We start from the raw sequence: 24,435 nt of genomic DNA on the forward strand, positions 1-24,435 counted from the left end.
TAAATATGGTATAAGTACTGGTATAATAAATATGGTATTAGTACTGGTATAAGTACTGGTATAATAAATATGGTAGAAGTACTGGTATAATAAATATGGTATTAGTACTGGTATAATAAATATGGTATAAGTACTGGTATAATAAATATGGTAGAAGTACTGGTATAATAAATATGGTATTAGTACTGGTATAATAAATATGGTAGAAGTACTGGTATAATAAATATGGTATTAGTACTGGTATAATAAATATGGTGTAAGTACTGGTATAATAAATATGGTATTAGTACTGGTATAAGTACTGGTATAATAAATATGGTATTAGTACTGGTATAAGTACTGGTATAATAAATATGGTATAAGTACTGGTATAATAAATATGGTATAAGTACTGGTATAATAAATATGGTATTAGTACTGGTATAATAAATATGGTATTAGTACTGGTATAAGTACTGGTATAATAAATATGGTATAAGTACTGGTATAATAAATATGGTATTAGTACTGGTATAATAAATATGGTATTAGTACTGGTATAATAAATATGGTATTAGTACTGGTATAATAAATATGGTAGAAGTACTGGTATAATAAATATGGTATTAGTACTGGTATAAGTACTGGTATAATAAATATGGTATAAGTACTGGTATAATAAATATGGTATTAGTACTGGTATAATAAATATGGTATTAGTACTGGTATAATAAATATGGTATTAGTACTGGTATAATAAATATGGTATTAGTACTGGTATAATAAATATGGTATTAGTACTGGTATAATAAATATGGTATTAGTACTGGTATAATAAATATGGTATTAGTACTGGTATAATAAATATGGTATTAGTACTGGTATAATAAATATGGTATTAGTACTGGTATAATAAATATGGTATTAGTACTGGTATTAGTACTGGTATAATAAATATGGTATAAGTACTGGTATAATAAATATGGTATTAGTACTGGTATAATAAATATGGTATTAGTACTGGTATAATAAATATGGTAGAAGTACTGGTATAATAAATATGGTAGAAGTACTGGTATAATAAATATGGTGTAAGTACTGGTATAATAAATATGGTATTAGTACTGGTATAATAAATATGGTAGAAGTACTGGTATAATAAATATGGTAGAAGTACTGGTATAATAAATATGGTGTAAGTACTGGTATAATAAATATGGTATAAGTACTGGTATAATAAATATGGTATTAGTACTGGTATAATAAATATGGTATTAGTACTGGTATAATAAATATGGTAGAAGTACTGGTATAATAAATATGGTAGAAGTACTGGTATAATAAATATGGTATTAGTACTGGTATAATAAATATGGTATTAGTACTGGTATAAGAATGGTGGAAACTCCCACTAGGCCTCCAACCAATACAACGCTTTTAGATTTGGGAAGCAGTGAACACTTGAGGGGAAATGTGATATTATGGGACACCCCCCCGACCGTGGAGAAGGTGCTACATATTAACCCCCCACCGTGGAGAAGGTGCTACATATAAACCCCCCCACAGTGGAGAAGGTGCTACATATTAACCCCCCGACCGTGGAGAAGGTGCTACATATTAACCCCCCACCGTGGAGAAGGTGCTACATATTAACCCCCCCACAGTGGAGAAGGTGCTACATATTAATCCCCCACAGTGGAGAAGGTGCTACATATTAATCCCCCACAGTGGAGAAGGTGCTACATATTAATCCCCCACAGTGGAGAAGGTGCTACATATTAACCCCCCACAGTGGAGAAGGTGCTACATATTAATCCCCCACAGTGGAGAAGGTGCTACATATTAACCTCCCACAGTGGAGAAGGTGCTACATATTAATCCCCCACAGTGGAGAAGGTGATACATATAAACCCCCCACAGTGGAGAAGGTGATACATATAAACCCCCCACAGTGGAGAAGGTGCTACATGTAAACCCCCCACAGTGGAGAAGGTGCTACATGTAAACCCCCCACAGTGGAGAAGGTGTTACATATTAACCCCCCACAGTGGAGAAGGTGCTACATATTAACCTCCCACAGTGGAGAAGGTGCTACATATAAACCCCCCACAGTGGAGAAGGTGCTACATGTAAACCCCCCACAGTGGAGAAGGTGCTACATGTAAACCCCCCACAGTGGAGAAGGTGCTACATGTAAACCCCCCACAGTGGAGAAGGTGCTACATGTAAACCCCCCACGGTGGAGAAGGTGTTACATGTAAACCCCCCACAGTGGAGAAAGTGCTACATACAGTGCCTTGAGAAAGTATTCGGCCCCCTTGAACTTTGCGACCTTTTGCCACATTTCAGGCTTCAAACATAAAGATATAAAACTGTATTTTTTTTGAGAAGAATCAACAACAAGTGGGACACAATCATGAAGTGGAACGACATTTATTGGCTATTTCAAACTTTTTTAACAAACCAAAAACTGAAAAATTGGGCGTGCAAAATTATTCAGCCCCTTTACTTTCAGTGCAGCAAACTCTCTCCAGAAGTTCAGTGAGGATCTCTGAATGATCCAATGTTGACCTAAATGACTAATGATGATAAATACAATCCACCTGTGTGTAATCAAGTCTCCGTATAAATGCACCTGCACTGTGATAGTCTCAGAGGTCCGTTAAAAGCGCAGAGAGCATCATGAAGAACAAGGAACACACCAGGCAGGTCCGAGATACTGTTGTGAAGAAGTTTAAAGCCGGATTTGGATACAAAACGATTTCCCAAGCTTTAAACATCCCAAGGAGCACTGTGCAAGCGATAATATTGAAATGGAAGGAGTATCAGACCACTGCAAATCTACCAAGACCTGGCCGTCCCTCTAAACTTTCAGCTCATACAAGGAGAAGACTGATCAGAGATGCAGCCAAGAGGCCCATGATCACTCTGGATGAACTGCAGAGATCTACAGCTGAGGTGGGAGACTCTGTCCATAGGACAACAATCAGTCGTATATTGCACACATCTGGCCTTTATGGAAGAGTGGCAAGAAGAAAGCCATTTCTTAAAGATACCCATAAAAAGTGTTGTTTAAAGTTTGCCACAAGCCACCTGGGAGACACACCAAACATGTGGAAGAAGGTGCTCTGGTCAGATGAAACCAAAATTGAACTTTTTGGCAACAATGCAAAACATTATGTTTGGCGTAAAAGCAACATATAAACCCCCCACAGTGGAGAAGGTGCTACATGCAAACCCTTTCTCTTACTGGGACAGCGCTCATCCAGGATGATTCCTCACATCCCAGGAACGGAAGACATACCGCTAGGTTCCAGGAAGAGGTGGCTGGGCTGTGTTCAGCAGAGCACAACATATTCCACTATTGAGACACAGTGGGATTACCTACAGCCATTATATTAAAACATACCATCTTTATCAGTCATGACTCATGCCAGACCACGTTAACTTCTTGGAAACTGTGATGACTTTTACCAAGTGGACTATCATGGATGAAATCCAAGATAAAATACTTTTTTTTTTAAAGTCCTGTGTTAAATCTCCTCATGATGTTTAGTTCATGATTCATGACATCGTTTAAGGATGAAATGAAGGTTCTGGGTTCTGTCACCATGACCTCATTACCTTCTTAGTCTAATAACTAGTCAGTGGAGCCAACGTCAATATTACAGACAGATACGTGCTATGAGAAAGCACAACATGTCTCTGTGGCAGTTACCCAGGGTTAGGGGCAGGCTGGGGCCCCATTCATTAGGTGGTGCAGCAGTGGGAGTTGGAAGCCAGGCCACTACTCTACTCAGCGTGACTGAGACAGGAGCCCCGTTGACAGGCAGACCAGGAACACTTCTCCTGTCACCATCACAGTGAGAACTCAGGCAGCCTCAAATAGGCCGCGTAGGAAGATAACGCTCTGGCACGTCGGTCGGCCCAAGAAAAGAGGACAGGGGGCGAGATAAGAAAGGAGAGAGAAAGGAGGGAAGAGTGAGGTGGGACGACAGGGCGGAGACTGAGGGACTGAAGGCCAGCCGGTAGACTAGAGCATGTTGACTCCTGACTGACAGAGAGACAAGACTACAGTGAGAGAGTAACGGAGTCAGTGAGGACAGCGGGTCTGAGTAGCTGGATCTTAAGGTTGGGGCTGCTACTGTGTCCGTCTGCCTGCCTGCTGCCATCCTGTCTGCCCCCTGAGCTGTGTGCCCTGCACTGCCCTGCCTGCCTGCTGCCATCCTGTCTGCCCCCTGAGCTGTGTGCCTTGCACTGCCCTGCCTGCCTGGGCCTGTGGAGAGCCAAGCTAAAGGTCACCGCCTGGAAAAAGGACCAGACAGACACTCCAAGCCCTGGGAAAATTAAGAACAAGCGAGGAGAGAGATCTCTGGAGGAGCAGAGGAGAGACCACTTAGCTTAGTAGCTACAGGGGACTACTCTGGTTAGACTCATATACTACTCTCTCTGGGAAGGACTGAGACATTACCCAGCCTCACACCAGACAGTCTCTCTGAGAAGACAGTACTGTTTGAGGACAGACGGGGACAGGAGACTAGTATCTCAGCAGTACCACAGGACAGACAGGATACTAGTATCTCAGCAGTACCACAGGACAGACAGGAGACTGGTACCTCAGCAGTACCAGAGGACAGACAGACAGGAGACTAGTACCTCAGCAGTACCAGAGGACAGACAGACAGGAGACTAGTACCTCAGCAGTACCAGAGGACAGACAGGAGACTAGTACCTCAGCAGTACCAGAGGACAGACCGGAGACTAGTATCTCAGCAGTACCAGAGGACAGACAGGAGACTGGTACCTCAGCAGTACCAAAAGAAAAACAGGAGACTGGTACCTCAGCAGTACCAGAGGAAACGTGGTCTAAACGTTGTCCCCTAGTAGCAGCTCCACCACACCACTACTAGACTATCGTCTCAGAGGGATGTTGGGCAGGTTGTTCCAGCGTAAACCCAAACATGAGCGTCTTCAAGAGGAGCCGGAGGTTGGGCCAGCCAAGGGGATGCTCATCACAGAGACAGAGATGGAGTACACCTACGTACGACCAGGAGGTAAGGACAACCTCAAAGACTTGTCATATGTCTGTGTCCCAAATGGCACACTATTCCTTATAGAGTGGCCTGGTCCTGGTCACACGTAGTGCACTATAAAAGGGAATAGGGTGCTATTTAGAACACATAGGCTCTGGTCAAACGTAGTGCACTATAAAGGGAATAGGGTGCTATTTAGAACACATAGGCTCTGGTCAAACGTAGTGCACTATAAAGGGAATAGGGTGCTATTTAGAACACATAGGCTCTGGTCAAACGTAGTGCACTATACAGGGAATAGGGTGCTATTTAGAACACATAGGCTCTGGTCAAACGTAGTGCACTATACAGGGAATAGGGTGCTATTTAGAACACATAGGCTCTGGTCAAACGTAGTGCACTATAAAGGGAATCACTAGCCTACGTCAAACTACTATCCCCCATAGTAGAAAAGTTGACCTATTCTATTGTCAGCTTGTCGAGAAAGAAATATGGCCTATTCCCAACAGACTGGGCGATAGATCCCAGAAATATGGCCTATTCCAAACAGACTCTGGGACAGCTGTGGGACGATAGATCCCAGAAATATGGCCTATTCCAAACAGACTCTGGGACAGCTGTGGGACGATAGATCCCAGAAATATGGCCTATTCCAAACAGACTCTGGGACAGCTGTGGGACGATAGATCCCAGATTCATACCACCAGTAGGCCTCGGATACATTAAACCAGTTATTATCAACCATTATTTCTTCCCATTACCAGCGCAGCAACGTGCACAAGGCAGCAGGCAACACACGGATGTTCCTTCCATAATGCAGATAGCGGAGAAAACACTATTGTCAACGGGGCCATACACATGAGAGCAGCTCCATGTGACAGAGATGAAAATATGTGTTAGAACGAGGAGAGATCTAATATGCAACAACTAGCACGGGCTGCTAATATAACCAGGTCTGTGCTTTTGGCTACTGGACAATGAATGAAAGTTGATGTATAAGAATGGCCTCCACAGATGTTGACTAGGCTACTCTGAAGCAAGGTGAGACATGCCTCATGATGTGTTATCAAACACTCAGCTTTCAAAACAATGAAGTACATGTTAAGACAATGAGGAAGACTTCTGTTTGAGATACTGTATGTTAAGACAATGAGGAAGACTTCTGTTGACTGTGCATTTTCTGTTTGAGATACTGTATGTTAAGACAATGCATACTGCGCTGAGGAAGACTTCTGTTGACTGTGCATTTTCTGTTTGAGATACTGTATGTTAAGACAATGCATCCTGCGCTGAGGAAGACTTCTGTTGACTGTGCATTTTCTGTTTGAGATACTGTATGTTAAGACAATGCATACTGCGCTGAAGAAGACTTCTGTTGACTGTGCATTTTCTGTTTGAGATACTGTAGCAGCTCTTGCGATGTCTGACAGATTTGCATCTGTATGGTGTGATAAATAAGATAGATAACGAATACTGTACACACGCCCCAATTTAATTCCACAAAATTATGCAAATTAACCTATAGACCAATAATCACAACCAGTCAAATGTTTTTCTAACAATGGATAGACTCAAAGCATTATTTTGCAATGGGATGTTTTCTTCTCCTCTCAGACAATTGGCCGGCACCAATTTAGTTTATTTAAATATATATATATATATAAATAAATAAATAAACGATTTTTTTCCGTCCAAAAACCGGTTTTTACCGGCTAACAGGAACCCTTGCTGTCAATGTCACAATGATGTCACAGTTGAGACAACATTCTAAATTGGCCTGGCTGGCTCTTCCACCAGCTAATGACCCCATAACCAAATACTTGTTTAGTGATAAGATTCTGCGACCTCTCGTGAAAGGTCATGTTGAGGGACGTGTGTTGTTCTAAACATCACATATAAATAACTCAGCTATATTTTTCACCCCCCGTATAGTTGTGTTTGTGTGTAAATGTCTAATAATTAGACCGAGCAGTCCAGCAATATCTTAAAACAAAGCATTTCACCTGCCTGACACTGAGAATGATGTGTGCATCAGTGTGTGTGTGTGTGTGTAGTGTGTCCCACTTATAATGACAGGTTGGTTTGTATCTAACGTAGTAGGCTGGTTGGCTGGCTCTCTGCTGTTGGCAGGACACTTGCGGTAGAAAACCGGCACAGAGGCACTCAAACCCGGGACTACTGCCACAAAAATACCTCTGAACCATATATGGACCTGTGGGGCCACAGCCACTAGACTAGAGACGGCTCCAGGCTCCTCTCCTCAGGGTACGTGTGTGTCTGCAGCACTGAGTCTCTTTCTCAGCCTGCAACAGACCTGGGTTCAAACACTATTCGAGGTAATTTCAACCACTTTATCTGGGCTTCATAGTCTGTTAACCCAGACAAGCTCTAATTGAATAGTCCCCAAGCTATAAATCCCACCCATTAGGCACTCCAGCCAGGCTAGGGGATACGCTATACTTTTGTGTAGAAAGATTTCAAATAGTGCTTGAACCCAGGTCTGATATGCACTCCGCAAATAGTTCTCATTTAAATGAAGTGCTCCATGATGGGCCAGGATTCCTGGACTACAACACATGGTAGAAAGTTAGCTGCATCTTCAATCTGTTTAAACTATGCTGAACTCTCCAGTAGTATTGACCATGATTCACGTCCAATCTCTTTTTAGAAATGTAAGTTCTGGTCTAATCAAATGTAAATCTCCTGAGACGTGAAGCCTAGCAGGACTGAAATAAATATGTTCTGGAATGCAAACATCAACATCTACAGGCCTACACCTCCGGCACATAGTTCCCGTGGTGATGTAAACACACCTCCTCCGGGAACATAGTTCCCGTGGTGATGTAAACACACCTCCTCCGGGAACATGGTTCCCGTGGTGATGTAAACCCACCACCTCCGGGAACATGGTTCCCGTGGTGATGTAAAAACACCTCCTCCGGGAACATAGTTCCCGTGGTGATGTAAACACACCTCCTCCGGGAACATGGTTCCCGTGGTGATGTACACACACCTCCTCCGGGAACATAGTTCCCGTGGTGATGTACACACACCTCCTCCGGGAACATAGTTCCCGTGGTGATGTACACACACCTCCTCCGGGAACATGGTTCCCGTGGTGATGTACACACACCTCCTCCTGGAACATAGTTCCCGTGGTGATGTAAACACACCTCCTCCGGGAACATGGTTCCCGTGGTGATGTACACACACCTCCTCCTGGAACATAGTTCCCGTGGTGATGTACACACACCTCCTCCGGGAACATGGTTCCCGTGGTGATGTACACACACCTCCTCCTGGAACATAGTTCCCGTGGTGATGTACACACACCTCCTCCGGGAACATAGTTCCCGTGGTGATGTACACACACCTCCTCCGGGAACATGGTTCCCGTGGTGATGTACACACACCTCCTCCTGGAACATAGTTCCCGTGGTGATGTAAACACACCTCCTCCGGGAACATGGTTCCCGTGGTGATGTACACACACCTCCTCCGGGAACATGGTTCCCGTGGTGATGTACACACACCTCCTCCGGGAACATGGTTGCCGTGGTGATGTACACACACCTCCTCCGGGAACATGGTTCCCATGGTGATGTACACACACCTCCTCCGGGAACATAGTTACCGTGGTGATGTACACACACCTCCTCCGGCAACATAGTTACCGTGGTGATGTAAACACACTTCCTCCGGGAACATGGTTACCGTGGTGATGTAAACCCACCTCCTCCGGCACATAGTTACCGTGGTGATGTACACACACTTCCTCCGGCAACATAGTTACCGTGGTGATGTAAACACACTTCCTCCGGGAACATGGTTACCGTGGTGATGTAAACACACCTCCTCCGGGAACATGGTTCCCGTGGTGATGTAAACACACCTCCTCCGGCACATAGTTCCCGTGGTGATGTACACACACCTCCTCCGGGAACATGGTTCCCGTGGTGATGTAAACACACCTCCTCCGGCACATAGTTCCCGTGGTGATGTACACACACCTCCTCCGGGAACATGGTTCCCGTGGTGATGTACACACACCTCCTCCGGGAACATGGTTCCCGTGGTGATGTAAACACACCTCCTCCGGGAACATGGTTCCCGTGGTGATGTAAACACACCTCCTCCGGCACATAGTTCCCGTGGTGATGTACACACACCTCCTCCGGGAACATGGTTACCGTGGTGATGTAAACACACCTCCTCCGGCACATAAGCGGTACAAGACCCAAAGGGGTTGGAAGCAGTTCGTTGACGCCTTCATATGTTTCACAAGGTATTGAAATGCCCAGTACTATGTAGGTAGGCTGAATAGTGCAGGGGACTTACAGTGAGGCCTGGTACTATGTAGGTAGGCTGAATAGTGCAGGGGACTTACAGCGAGGCCTGGTACTATGTAGGGAGGGTTAACAGCCCTGGTACTATGTAGGTAGGCTGAATAGTGCAGGGGACTTACAGCGAGGCCTGGTACTATGTAGGGAGGGTTAACAGCCCTGGTACTATGTAGGTAGGCTGAATAGTGCAGGGGACTTACAGCGAGGCCTGGTACTATGTAGGGAGGCTGAATAGTGCAGGGGACTTACAGCGAGGACTGGTACTATGTAGGTAGGGTTAACAGCCCTGGTACTATGTAGGTAGACTGAGTGGTGCAGGGGACTTACAGCGAGGCCTGGTACTATGTAGGTAGGCTGAATAGTGCAGGGGACTTACAGCGAGGCCTGGTACTATGTAGGTAGGCTGAATAGTGCAGGGGACTTACAGCGAGGACTGGTACTATGTAGGTAGGGCTGAATAGTGCAGGGGACTTACAGCGAGGACTGGTACTATGTAGGTAGGCTGAATAGTGCAGGGGACTTACAGCGAGCCCAGGTACTATGTAGGGAGGGTTAACAGTCCTGGTACTATGTAGGTAGACTGAATAGTGCAGGGGACTTACAGCGAGCATTCCTGTAGAGCAGGAACGGATCCTGCAGCTGGAAGTCCAGGTCTTTAGTGATGGGTTCAGTCAGGTTCTCCATACTCAGCCTGTTCATTATGGTGAAGCCGTGTCTGGGAGATGCTAGCCTGAGGACAAACAGGAAGGCATGAATAGAAAGAGTTAACCTCTACAGGATCGGTGTCCATAAACCGGGACAGTTGTTGCTCAATAGGCGATAAGGTGACTAGACTTTCCGGGACATAGACATGTCTTATATGGGCAGAAAGCCTCAGTTCTTGTTAATCTAACTGCAGTGTCCAATTTACAGTAGCTATTACAGAAAAAAAAGACCATGCTATTGTTGGAGCATAGTGCACAACAAAACACTTATCACAGCAACTGGTTTGATACATTCACCTCTGAAGGTAAACGGTGTACTGATCTGCTCTGATTTGTCATTCTGAGGGGCCCAGATATAAAATGTAGTGTAGTTTAAATACATTTGTATATGAAAACGTAGGAACTGGCTTTACAGCTGTCTCTGGCTCCACACCTAGCCATCTAGATGTCTTTCTAATTTAGCTTATCTTTATTTAACTAGGCAAGTCAGTTAAGAACAAATTCTTATTTTCAATGACGGGCTAGGAACAGTGGTTTAAATGCCCTGTTCAGGGGAAGAACGACAGATTTTTTACCTTGTCAGCTCGGGGATTCGATCTTGCAAACTTTGGGTTACTACTCCAACGCTCTAACCACTAGGCTTCCTGCCGCCCCATTAGCTTTCTGTAGGGAAGCTAATGATCCATTATGTATGACATTCCTGGGTGTGTAAACTTGGATTTTTTATTAGCATAGCATTTTTGTATGTTTTTTATAGTTATGTACTTGAAAATGTATAAATTGACCAATTTGGCACATTTGGGCAAACTCCTGGCTGACTTGATGCAAAATGTTGTGTAGTGAGGTAATTCTTCACTGGGCCAGTCTAAATTACACCTAGGCTCCTATGTTAATGTCTGGCCTTTCTCTCGCATTTCAAAGATGGAACAAAACAATTATAGAAAAACGCATGTTTTTCTGGTTTATCTTTAAATCAGATCTATTGTGTTATATTCTCCTACATTCATTTCACATTTCCACAACCTTCAAAGTGTTTCCTTTCAAATGGTATCAAGAATATGCATATCCTCGCTTCAGGTCCTGAGCTACAGGCAGTTAGATTTGGGCATGTCATTTTTGGTGAAAGTTTTAAAAAAGGGGTCCGATCCTTAATTAAAGGGACTTGACATTACACAGGCCTTATACCAGAGTTAATATTAAAGTACACAGGAGGGAGGTACTTTACATTACATACAAGTTGAATAACCAGTGTAAGGTGCTAACAGACTGGAAACGAACTGGTGACTACATGCACGCATCATAGTTTGTGTATTTTCTTAGGAGAACAAGAACGACAGTGGTAATATATGTACAAGTAGGCCTACAAGGAAACAGAAAGGTTCTACATGTTCAAGTAGGCCTACAAGAAAACAGAAAGGTTCTACATGTCCAAGTAGTCCTACAAGAAAACAGAAAGGTTCTACATGTCCAAGTAGTCCTAACAGAAAACAGAATGGTGCTACGTGTTTAGGACCTATTTCCTGGGTGGGATAGGGTGTGTGGAAGTAATCATGGCTCTTCGAGGCTACAGACCATAATAGTCTACTCAGTGATAACCAATCTGTTCAAAGGGAGGGCTGACGTAGCTAACCCACTAAGCCCATTATATTTAACCTGATGGAGGCAGGCTTCTCAGCTCACAGCTGAAGTACACACAGAGTCCGGTCCCAAAATGGCACCCTATTCCCTATATAGTGCACTACACATTTGACTATGGGCCCTGGTCCAACCATAAAGGGTATAGGGTGCCATTTGGGATGCACCCCCACCAACATTCAAAGCTCAGGGGGAAGTACATAGAGACAGTAATTAGCTGGCATCGTAAAAGACCCATCATACCTTGTATAGACAAACAGGGTCCCCTCCACGTCAGTCTTCTCCTGCAAAACAACATACAGTAACTGATTCGGGTTGAGTTCATGAAAAGGGATTTGCTTGAACAGAGTCTTCATCGATCTCTCCTTAACATTCACAGCAAACTGTTACGTAGGCTGTGGGATATGAGGGTTTATGAAGCAAACTGTTACGTAGGCTGTGGGATATGAGGGTTATGAAGCAAACTGTTACGTAGGCTGTGGGATATGAGGGTTTATGAAGCAAACTTCTACCGGTGCCATGGTTTTACGTCACTGACTATTTGGACCAATCATTATTTTGGGGTGCTCCTACACCTGCATATTTTATTTATTTGTGAAAGGGGAGGGGTTCACCACCGTCACCCCCTCCCCACCCTCAGAACCAAGTGGGCAATTCCACGATAACAGAATGATTCCGAGAGACAGATTTTTCACTTTAAAATGTAAGCCAAACAAAAAAACAACTAATGACAGCAAAGTTAAACCACACAACTCTACACACAAACAAAACACATTTACTTAAAGGAACAGATGTTAAGTTGGGGAACAGAATGAATGCACAAACAGCACAAACCGTCGTTCTGTTAATGTCACCAAACTTTGTACCTTGCATCAAGTACATGTGTTTTAGTCAAATATTCTTAAAAATCATCCTCATACATAGAGTTGTATGGTTTAACTTTGCAATCATTCGTTTTTGTGTGGCCCGATGTGAAACGGCTAGCTAGTTAGTGGTGGTGCGCGCTAATAGTGTTTCAGTCGGTGACGTCATTCGCTCTGAGACCTAGAAGTAGTGGTTCCCCTTGCTCTGCAAGGCCCGCGGCTTTTGTGGAGCGATGGGTAACGATGATTCGTGAGTGACTGGTTGATGTGTGCAGAGGGTCCCTGGTTCGGGGCGAGGAGAGGGACGGAAGCTATACTGTTACATTTGTTTGGTGCACAATTTTTAAGTGATAAAAATCAGTCTCAACATCATTGTGTTACCTTGGAATTGACAGAATCCAGAAGCAAACACACCAGATTTGGTTCCGGGTGGCTGATATTCACTGACCTAGTTAGCTACCATGTCAACATTCAGTCTGAAAACTGTCAGCTGTTTACAAACTAGTAGTAGTGATATATACTCTTGTCCACCACATCTAACAAATAATAACTGGCTGGAGGACAATGTGTACTATGTGGCCCGGTATGTGTGCGTTTGAGTTGTTGACCATGAGTATGACGCGTTTCCATAGGAACCTCTGACTACATTTTGGATCAAGCATAAATTGGCTTTAACATGCACAATAACGTGCCAAACCTGTGATTTAGCTCTTTTTGTAGGGTAAACATTAGAATAAGTTGCCTCAATATTTGAAACGATAGGTGGTAATATCTCTCTAGGAGCTGATCAATCGTCAGTATTGTGAAATAGTTCTAAATGTTAAGGAAATGATTGAATGGAGAAAGCTGAGCTCCCTTTCCATCCTATCAGTATAGACACATGCTCAAACATGCACTTAAAGACTATTTATGTTTGATCCGGTTAATGTGGACGGAGGGTTCGAATGGAGGGTGAGATGCAATTGTGGAGCCTCCAGACAAATCAAGCTCCATACTTTGCAATAATGTGGAGGGCTGCATACATCTCAACATTGACATGATTGGTTGATGTAGGTGGGGGCGGGAGATCCTGTATAAAACACAAACTCACTTGACAACAGCTCTGCAAAGCGCAAAATGCATGTTTGCTTTGACTTCTGCAGAGGCCGCACAACAGTAAATGCTGTATGGCCACTGCAGACGTCGGATTGACAATGCTGAGCATTTTAGCAACCTCCTCTCTACATGGTGTTTTAGGAAAGATGCATCTTCAAAACACTTCATCCTCAACTCCATCGCTATCGGCCGTAACGGTAGTAAATTAAGATAGTTGCTGTGCGAAACTCGATAATTTGTGAGTCACAAACCGATTCTGACAAAACGCTTGCTGAGCTGTCTCGTGTGAGTTTGAATCGGAGCTTCGTGGGCGATATGCCGCCTTCAAAACAACTGGGAACTCGGAAAATAAAATAAGAAACTTTCGGACTGGGAAAAATCGATTTGAACGGTCATCCAACTCGGGAACTCCGGACTAGAAATCACTGACGTCATGATTTGACCTTGTATTTTTTTTTTTTTTTATATAGTTCCCCGTTTGAAACGCGACATATTCATCAACGACATCTCGAATGCAGATAGTGGGTCTGGCATTATTGCCAAGTTAACGTGTCAGTCGGAACTAGATCATGTCCGACTCGTTAATAGGTTGGTTATACACGTGCCGCGTCCAACCAGTTAGCAAGTCGGACATTTGAGTTTCCTAGTTCCGACTGGGACGTGAAAGCGATATAGGGTGATGTTAGCTAGCTAGCTTTCTAGCTTCTTGGAATAATAGCTATGGCTAGCCACATCTCCCAAAACCACGTGAATTCAACCTGGCAAACTAGTTTATAATGTGGCATCCATATCAGTCCGCTAAGATGTTACTTAACATGCAACTTTGTTGAAAAGAGAAGGGAGCGCGAACAGAGCAGCGGTAGCATCCCTTAACTCACCCATTCATTGGATCGGTTGTTGAAAGTATACAACGCCACTTGACTCGCCACATCGACAATGTTGTTGATGTAAGGATCTTGTCTTTGCAGGGCTGCGAGACTAATGTCCAAACCTTTAGCAGTGAGACAGGTGTTTCCACCCGATGAGCTTGCCGTCATTGTTCTCCTTGAGCTAGTTAGCTAGTGATGCTAACTGGCGCGTTATCACGGGTGAAGGAATCTGTGACGGTTCCAAAGTAAAACGAAAACTATTGAAACTATCCCCGTTAAAATACACTGTTATTAATTAAAATATTTAAAATGAATCATTAAAGATAACATATAAGTGAATTGTAACTGTTCGGAACACCATCAACAGCTCACTTGACAGCAGCCATGTTTCGTCGAACAGATTGTAAACAATTAGGCACGATGAGTTGAGCGTAGATGGCTATAAGGAACGTTAATCAATCTCGAGAAATAGATTGACCGCTTCATCAGGCCGAAGCAGATGATGATGAAGGATGTTTATTGGCCAAGCATGTTACACCAAAATTATGACTTTGACATCTTGTTAGATTCCATCGTTTAATCCATTGAATTCCATTTTGTCCTGAAATGTTAAAGGTTTACTTCAACGTCACTTTTATATCGGTCTGAAAATTCAGATTCGTTATTTTGTTAATTAGTCGAGTTAATACGTTGTTTAGCAGATACTTACAATTTGGCGCATATCATAGACTTGAATATGTCTGCTGCCCAAATGGATGGAAAAAACCTATGCAGTCTGCAATGGTGGCTCTAGAGGGCGCTACTTCCTTTGAAAAACGTTGTATTTTTTATTTACCCCAATGCTGCCGCCTTTTTCTTGGGTACGGAGCTAGGCTATATTTAGTGTATAATATCAATGACAAGCGATTCAACACTTAGTTCTATATGTTTCTATGGATAGATTGTGATTCTGGCAGTGCCAGGGTTATTGATAGCCTATAGTGACCAAAGGTTTCACCTGCTATAGGTGTGCGCAGTGAACAGGCATAGCACCATAAACAGTAGCATACCAGGCAGCCCTCGACATATCTTCATTACGCTGGATTTGTTTTTTACCTAGTAGCCTATACATCTAGTATTTGTCCAAAATTCATAAGCACAATGACTGTTTTTGGACACCTTTTGTGCTAGAAAGCTATATGTTCTAATTAAACTCATCCCCCAAACAGAATTTAGGTGACCTGCAAACTTATTTCCTTCATCTCATCTAACAATTCTTCAGACACAGTCAGAGATCCATTAGGAGTGAGTATGGCCCGGTGTCTGTGACTGATGGTTGGTGGGAGATGAGAGGAGGGATGGGATGGGATGGGGAGTTGGTTCTCAGAACCAGCCCTGAGTCACAGAAGGGACAATAACTAATATGGCAAACACAGCACAGCAGCATCCAGTCTGCCTCCCAAGTGACAAACGACTTAGGGAATAGAGTTCTATTTTGGACAAAGCCAGAGTACTCTATCCCCATCCTTAGTTCCCACGACCTGCACTAAAATGCCAGTCCCTCTATCTGGCTCGTTTTAAACACAACGCCAAGTTGACCTAGGACATTTATAGACTGAGGTCGATTATGTAATAGTTTCTCTAAACGGAACAATCTTTTGAGGACTCAAGGATTTTTCATTGCAGTGTTCTGCTGTGGTCATTATCAGGGTAGGGCCCTGAAAGTCGTTCTCGACGTGAATGAGATGGGGTTGCATATACTGTAGGCTATAGCCTGTCTTATTTTCTATTTGAATATCGCAACATAACCTATTTGTTTCTGGCCTATAGGGATTCACTTGAAATGGTGGTTGTATCTGTGTAACACGTTCGTGCCGAATCAAATTGAGCATGTTTTGCGGTTCCCATCTGGGTGTAAACATTACGCATATTTTGGCCACGTTTGACGCGCGTAAAATCGAGGTCTTGGAAATCAACATGTAGCCGACTAAGGTGTAAACTTAATTATCTTCCATCGGCTTCCCATAAATGTGTATATTAAGCCACTAAGGCATTTTAAAAACCTGCATGTTTACACACTGGTTAGCCTGCTATTGTCAGTGATACAGGTCTCACGCTTGGGATTGAATCCATCCAGATATAATTCAAGTCAGGTTTAACTGATTTCCTCCTTCCTTGTTACATCCTCCAGAAATCAAAGCACAAGCCCGATCTGACTTCACTGTGATTATTTAGCTCCCTCTCCAGAGATAGCAAGTCTGGAAAATCATGGACGGTTTAACTCTGTTTTCTAACGTTGTAACAGGCTAACATCTGGAACCAGTCAGATCGTCTACAGGGGAGGGGGCTTGGTCGTCACCCCCCTCTCTCTTGTGCGCTCTCCCTCTCTTTCCTCTCACCAGACAATATCACTGCAGAAAGGTACAAGCGGCCGCTCTCCACAGGGCTATTGAACAACTCCCGTTTCGTACGATTTTGGCCTGGAATTGATGACAGAAAGTATCTGTAAATGAGGCACGCCACGTGTATTTGCCTGTTTTTTTGGACAGCATTTGGTGGAATCGATTCTATTGGAAGATTTAACCCTGTGTGAGCAGCAGTTCTGGAATATAGATCTTTTTTTTTGTTGCGCTGAGAGCTTGAATCTTTGCTTCTATTCCTTTTACAACATCAGTGGCAGCGCGCGGGGTTTGGTGTCATTGGTCCGGCTTTTGATGCACCCTATTTAAAACATCTGCGGGCAAATTGATAGGATTTTGATTCATAGGTAGGCTAGCAGCAAATGGTGCTAGTGCCATGTTTCTTAGGTAGGGCCCGGATGTTCCGAGGATGCACTGGTTCGTCTTCTTAGGTGGTTCAAGCGAATATCTATTTATGTGTTCCAACTCCAGAATGGGGATCAGGTAATATTTACTGAAACGCAACAAAAAAAAAAGGGATATCGAAAGCTGTCCGGGCGTTATTCTTTTTTTATTTTCCTTCTCTTTGGTTTCTTTTTTTTCTTCCTCTCTACTCCTTTTTACAAGCCTTTTCTCCATTCACCTACGGATAAAGCTGGACCACATTTATGGTAAATGAAAGCAAAAACATGTACATACCAGAGGACACCCTTGAGAACCATCAAGGTAATGTCTTTTTTTTTTGATATTCAGTTGTTTTCAAGCTGTGTGTGTGTCTGTGTTGTTGGGGGAGATGCATGATATTTATTCTGGTATGTGTTGGAGACGGAATGGCTTGTTACCTTGTCTTTTAAACAGATGGACATATGACACAAACCATAACAGGTTATTGGAAGTGTCAATGCGTTTTCACAGTTGTATCTGCACACATTCAGGCAGCCGTAGTTAGGTTAGCCTAGCAGCAACAGATCATCATTATTATTAGCCGACAGGTAACCAACGGACTGACACATGATCGCACCCCTATTGGATAAATATGGTTTCACACATGCATTTTTACCCTAATGCCAATGTTGTAATCGTTTACAAACTTGTGGATCGATTCAGTTTTAATGCTTGGAGCATTCAAATCAAGCCCGTTTACAGGATGCAATGGAGGAAACGCACGGTCTGAGTGCATGCACAAAATGATAGCCACACTGATGCGCATCGATATTTTCGATCACCTATCGATTCATTTATCATGGATCGATGCTCGCGTGTGAAACGTATAGGGCTAAAGTAGGTTACATGTAATTTGCATTCATGGGCAAGACATGGCACATGAACAGGTTAGTTTAGGCATTTATAATCTAATTAAAGTCACAGGCTATGCGCAGGGCCTCAATTGTCATCACACTAGAATCTATATTTTGGGATTTTGCGTTTAAAATCTCAAACAAGATACGGATAACGTGGGACATAATTACGTTGACTATGCATCAAGCAATAGCCTATAGGCCTATTCTGATCAAGGGTCTGTCTGTTGCATGCATGTTGCGCAGTAGGCTATTTGACTCTTCCCACGTTGAGCTGAGCATTACTAACTCACAACAGTGGCTAAATCACTACAGTGTCCTTAGGCTATATGACGAAATAGCCTACAATGCAGTGATTTACTAGATCATTGTCTTAACTTGTGATTACAAACTACGGAGTAGGTTATAGTTGCCTTGTCCTTTATCGGTGCCACCGACACCGTGGCGTCAGCAGAGAGAGGAGGGGCGGGGGCCCATAGCAACAGAGAGAGAGAGAGAGAGAGAGAGTGCTCGAGCTGCGAGCAGCAGACGGTGGTCTCGTACATGGAATCCTGCCTAAGCTTGTGCCTCAGCATATGTGTCGCAGCAGTTGGTTGGTTTGGTCTCAGAGTATAACTATTACATAGCCTACACATCATCTTGGTGTCAACCCCCTGACACTCGCTATTAATCTTTGTTATCTGTCTCATAGGAGGCGTATTGGTCATAGCAGTCTACATTGCGTAACGCAGCATCACACATGGGGATTCCTCTGATAATATTTCTGCACCGATGGCTGGTTGTTGTTGACCTATACTATTATGTCAACTTTAGCAAACTCGTAACGAAATGTAGTTCAACTTTCCTCCTTGAATTGTAGCCTATAGGCTCTTTCATTCGCCATTAATTGTTGATTTGGTGCTCCTGGCATTGCGCAGCCTCGGGCGGCCTTTTCAGCACCATGGACAGGTTATCTTTGATAGGCCGCCCTGCCATGACCTCCGTATCTGGGTGCCACACACTGAACATGCCTGGGAAACCAATGGTGCTTCTTCTCTAATAGCCTGTTGTTGAAATAACCAACCTATTATTGTTATTATCATCATATCCTGGTTTATTTGAATTTTCCGTCAGATGAGATCCACATCTATTCTCATGTTGTTTTTTTTACGCAATGAGCTCGAGCTTCCTTTTTTTCCAGAGGAAAAGGGGAGAAGGCTCCTCGCTGCTAAATTCTGATTTGGTCTCAAATGACACCACATTTTTCTAGCGCACTATACATGGGATATGGTGCCGTCTGTCCTCTAACAGCTCTCAAGGGATTTCAGGTCACGGTGTGAACAACTGTTTGTTCGTTTTTTCCCGCTGTTTTGCTGTTCTCGACTTTGATTTTAAGTAGCCTAAATTTTACGACCTCAGCTTTTCTTCTCCCATACATTTAGCACATCATCGTGTTACATAGTGCGGTCACGGCCAAGTTGTATTATGTTACGAAAGTAAACGAAAGGACATCAGGTTTTAAAAGATGTAGCTTTTAGACTAGGCTGCTGTCGTCCCCGCGGTCTGATCTAGTCCTGCCTGTTGCCACACTACCTAGTGTGAGCGGCTCCAGCCCTCCTGCTAACCCAAGTGGCGTGGTTAGCCTTCGGGCTGGTGACCGCCTAATTCCGTTCAGTGTCCTTTCGTTTATTATTGATTACGGATTAGACTATATTCCCTATACCATTTCATTCGGTCAGCAGAGTAATCCTGAATGGACCACGCTTTGTAGGCCTATTGACGTTCTATTCAGTGCGACCTCAGTGACATATGTCTTTGCCGATAAGCTATAGCTAGCCTATAGCATAGCAGATCAGGAGATGACCCATTACAGCTAAATAGAACCGTTGTCAGAGGTGTGAACCAGGCAGTTGTAAATATATATATATATTAGGCCAAACTCAGGAAGACTTCGAGTTCTGTTGATGTCAGACAGATAACATCACAGGCCTATACATATTTCCTCATTTTATTTATGCCTGAAATAAACTAGTGTGTGATGCGGTGAGGAAGATGTAGGCCAGTATTGTAATGTACCAGTCATTCCTGATATAAACCTTATGTACCTTATTTGTGCATTAGAAGCGGAAGCTGGTTTGTTGTTATAGGAAGTACTGTCTCCACCTTTCTGTCCTCACTGTCCTCAACCTCTTAGGCCTACCACCTCTGTGTGCAGGGTGGTTGTGTACGGGGTGGGTGTGTGTGTGTACGGTGTGTTTACGGTGTGTGTACAGTGTGTGTGTGTGTACGGTGTGTGTACAGTGTGTGTACAGTGTGTGTGTGTGTACAGTGTGTGTACAGTGTGTGTGTGTGTACGGTGTGTGTACAGTGTGTGTACAGTGTGTGTACATTGTATGTGTGTGTGTACAGTGTGTGTGTGTGTACAGTGTGTGTGTGTACAGTGTGTGTGTGTACAGTGTGTGTACAGTGTGTGTGCGTACGGTGTGTGTGTGTACGGTGTGTGTACAGTGTGTGTGTGTATGGTGTGTGTACAGTGTGTGTGTGTACGGTGTGTGTGTGTACGGTGTGTGTGTGTGTGTACAGTGTGTGTGTGTACGTGTGTGTGTGTGTGTGTGTACAGTGTGTGTGTGTACGGTGTGTGTGTGTGTGTGTGTGTACAGTGTGTGTGTGTACGGTGTGTGTACAGTGTGTGTGTGTACAGTGTGTGTGTACAGTGTGTGTGTACGGTGTGTGTACAGTGTGTGTGTGTACGGTGTGGAGCTGTCTGTCATTACAGTACACTATGGTCCTACAGTAGTGAGAGCTGTCTGTCATTACAGTACACTATGGTCCTACAGTAGTGAGAGCTGTCTGTCATTACAGTACACTATGGTCCTACAGTAGTGAGAGCTGTCATTACAGTACACTATGGTCCTACAGTAGTGAGAGCTGTCTGTCATTACAGTACACTATGGTCCCAGTCAGTAGTGAGAGCTGTCTGTCATTACAGTACACTATGGTCCTACAGTAGTGAGAGCTGTCTGTCATTACAGTACACTATGGTCCTACAGTAGTGAGAGCTGTCTGTCATTACAGTACACTATGGTCCTACAGTAGTGAGAGCTGTCTGTCATTACAGTACACTATGGTCCTACAGTAGTGAGAGCTGTCTGTCATTACAGTACACTATGGTCCCAGTCAGTAGTGAGAGCTGTCTGTCATTACAGTACACTATGGTCCCAGTCAGTAGTGAGAGCTGTCTGTCATTACAGTACACTATGGTCCCAGTCAGTAGTGAGAGCTGTCTGTCATTACAGTACACTATGGTCCTACAGTAGTGAGAGCTGTCTGTCATTACAGTACACTATGGTCCCAGTCAGTAGTGAGAGCTGTCTGTCATTACAGTACACTATGGTCCCAGTCAGTAGTGAGAGCTGTCTGTCATTACAGTACACTATGGTCCTACAGTAGTGAGAGCTGTCTGTCATTACAGTACACTATGGTCCTACAGAGGTGAGAGCTGTCTGTCATTACAGTACACTATGGTCCTACAGTAGTGAGAGCTGTCTGTCATTACAGCACATTATGGTCCCAGTCAGTAGTGAGAGCTGTCTGTCATTACAGTACACTATGGTCCCAGTCAGTAGTGAGAGCTGTCTGTCATTACAGCACATTATGGTCCCAGTCAGTAGTGAGAGCTGTCTGTCATTACAGTACACTATGGTCCTACAGTAGTGAGAGCTGTCTGTCATTACAGTACACTATGGTCCTACAGTAGTGAGAGCTGTCTGTCATTACAGTACACTATGGTCCCAGTCAGTAGTGAGAGCTGTCTGTCATTACAGTACACTATAGTCCTACAGTAGTGAGAGCTGTCTGTCATTACAGTACACTATGGTCCCAGTCAGTAGTGAGAGCTGTCTGTCATTACAGTACACTATGGTCCTACAGTAGTGAGAGCTGTCTGTCATTACAGTACACTATGGTCCCAGTCAGTAGTGAGAGCTGTCTGTCATTACAGTACACTATGGTCCTACAGTAGTGAGAGCTGTCTGTCATTACAGTACACTATGGTCCTACAGTAGTGAGAGCTGTCTGTCATTACAGTACACTATGGTCCTACAGTAGTGAGAGCTGTCTGTCATTACAGTACACTATGGTCCTACAGTAGTGAGAGCTGTCTGTCATTACAGTACACTATGGTCCCAGTCAGTAGTGAGAGCTGTCTGTCATTACAGTACACTATGGTCCTACAGTAGTGAGAGCTGTCTGTCATTACAGTACACTATGGTCCTACAGTAGTGAGAGCTGTCTGTCATTACAGTACACTATGGTCCAAGTCAGTAGTGAGAGTTGTCTGTAATTACAGTACACTATGGTCCCAGTCAGTAGTGAGAGCTGTCTGTCATTACAGTACACTATGGTCCTACAGTAGTGAGAGCTGTCTGTCATTACAGCACATTATGGTCCCAGTCAGTAGTGAGAGCTGTCTGTCATTACAGTACACTATGGTCCTACAGTAGTGAGAGCTGTCTGTCATTACAGCACATTATGGTCCCAGTCAGTAGTGAGAGCTGTCTGTCATTACAGTACACTATGGTCCCAGTCAGTAGTGAGAGCTGTCTGTCATTACAGTACACTATGGTCCTACAGTAGTGAGAGCTGTCTGTCATTACAGTACACTATGGTCCCAGTCAGTAGTGAGAGCTGTCTGTCATTACAGTACACTATGGTCCCAGTCAGTAGTGAGAGCTGTCTGTCATTACAGTACACTATGGTCCCAGTCAGTAGTGAGAGCTGTCATTACAGTACACTATGGTCCTACAGTAGAGAGAGCTGTCTGTCATTACAGTACACTATGGTCCTACAGTAGTGAGAGCTGTCTGTCATTACAGTACACTATGGTCCTACAGTAGTGAGAGCTGTCTGTCATTACAGTACACTATGGTCCCAGTCAGTAGTGAGAGCTGTCTGTCATTACATTACACTATGGTCCTACAGTAGTGAGAGCTGTCTGTCATTACAGCACATTATGGTTCCAGTCAGTAGTGAGAGCTGTCTGTCATTACAGTACACTATGGTCCTACAGTAGTGAGAGCTGTCTGTCATTACAGTACACTATGGTCCTACAGAGGTGAGAGCTGTCTGTCATTACAGTACACTATGGTCCTACAGTAGTGAGAGCTGTCTGTCATTACAGTACACTATGGTCCCAGTCAGTAGTGAGAGCTGTCTGTCATTACAGTACACTATGGTCCTACAGTAGTGAGAGCTGTCTGTCATTACTGTACACTATGGTCCTACAGTAGAGAGAGCTGTCTGTCATTACAGTACACTATGGTCCTACAGTAGTGAGAGCTGTCTGTCATTACAGTACACTATGGTCCTACAGTAGTGAGAGCTGTCTGTCATTACAGTACACTATGGTCCCAGTCAGTAGTGAGAGCTGTCTGTACACTATGGTCCTACAGTAGTGAGAGCTGTCTGTCATTACAGCACATTATGGTCCCAGTCAGCCTATGTAATCAGAGACCCACCATTTTCCCCACAAGCTACCTGCCAGACTCTCTCTCACACAGACACATGTTCCTCTATTCTCGTGGGGCCCTCAAATAAATTCCCATTAAAAATCCTATTTTCCCTAACCCATAACCCTAACCCTAACCCATAACCCTAACCTTAAGCCGTAACCCAAACATTAAACCTTGACCTAACTCCTTACACTAACGCTAAACCTAACCACTAACCCCTTACCCTAACCCTAATTATAATCCTGAATATAACCCTGAACCTAACCACTAACCCCTTACCCTTACCCTAACCCTAATTATAAACCTAACCACTAACCCCTTACCCTAACCCTAACCCTTTACCCTAACCATAACCCTAAACCTGGTGCAATCAATTACCTTCAGAAGTCACATAATTAGTTAAAGTTAAGTCCACCTGTGTGAAATCTATGTGTCACATGATCTGTCACATGATTTCAGTATATACACCTGTTCTGAAAGGCCTCAGAGTCTGCAACACCACTAAACAAGTGGCACCACCAAGCAAGCAGCACCATGAAGACCAAGGAGCTCTCCAAACAGGTCAGGGACAAAGTTGTGGAGAAGTACAGATCAGGGTTGGGTTATAAAAAAATATCAGAAACTTTGAACATCCCACAGAGCACCATTAAATCCATTATTAAAAAATGGAAAGAATATGGCACCACAACAAACCTGCCAAGAGAGGGCTGCCCACCAAAACTCATGAACCAGGCAAGGAGGGCATTAAT

General features: G+C 43.8%; 2 protein-coding genes across 9 annotated transcripts in view; one reads left to right on the plus strand and one right to left on the minus strand.

Annotated features, from left to right (window-relative positions):
* Nucleotides 1–15,257, minus strand: part of LOC110517393 (mRNA-decapping enzyme 1B) — a 34,145-nt gene extending 18,888 nt beyond the window's left edge. For 4 of the 5 annotated variants that reach the window (XM_036944964.1, XM_036944963.1, XM_036944965.1 and 1 more), the window contains exons 1-3: nucleotides 14,531–14,951; nucleotides 11,938–11,978; nucleotides 9,958–10,085 (exon numbers count right to left, since the gene is read on the minus strand). In XM_036944964.1, coding sequence (XP_036800859.1) covers nucleotides 9,958–10,085; nucleotides 11,938–11,978; nucleotides 14,531–14,689 — 328 coding nt within the window. In that variant the 5' untranslated portion in view covers nucleotides 14,690–14,951. Of the gene's footprint in view, nucleotides 1–9,957; nucleotides 10,086–11,937; nucleotides 11,979–14,530; nucleotides 14,952–15,230 lie in introns of those variants that run through there. The other variant, XM_036944967.1, reaches the window with a different exon arrangement.
* Nucleotides 15,258–16,823: 1,566 nt separating this feature from the next.
* LOC110518394 (voltage-dependent L-type calcium channel subunit alpha-1C) overlaps nucleotides 16,824–24,435 on the plus strand; it is a 561,342-nt gene continuing 553,730 nt past the window's right edge. For 3 of the 4 annotated variants that reach the window (XM_036944960.1, XM_036944959.1, XM_036944961.1), the window contains exon 1: nucleotides 16,825–17,625. In XM_036944960.1, coding sequence (XP_036800855.1) covers nucleotides 17,568–17,625 — 58 coding nt within the window. In that variant the 5' untranslated portion in view covers nucleotides 16,825–17,567. Of the gene's footprint in view, nucleotides 17,626–24,435 lie in introns of all 4 variants that reach the window. The other variant, XM_036944962.1, reaches the window with a different exon arrangement.

Source organism: Oncorhynchus mykiss, chromosome 15, assembly GCF_013265735.2.
Source record: "Oncorhynchus mykiss isolate Arlee chromosome 15, USDA_OmykA_1.1, whole genome shotgun sequence".
In the NCBI taxonomy this organism is placed as follows: Eukaryota; Metazoa; Chordata; class Actinopteri; order Salmoniformes; family Salmonidae; genus Oncorhynchus; species Oncorhynchus mykiss.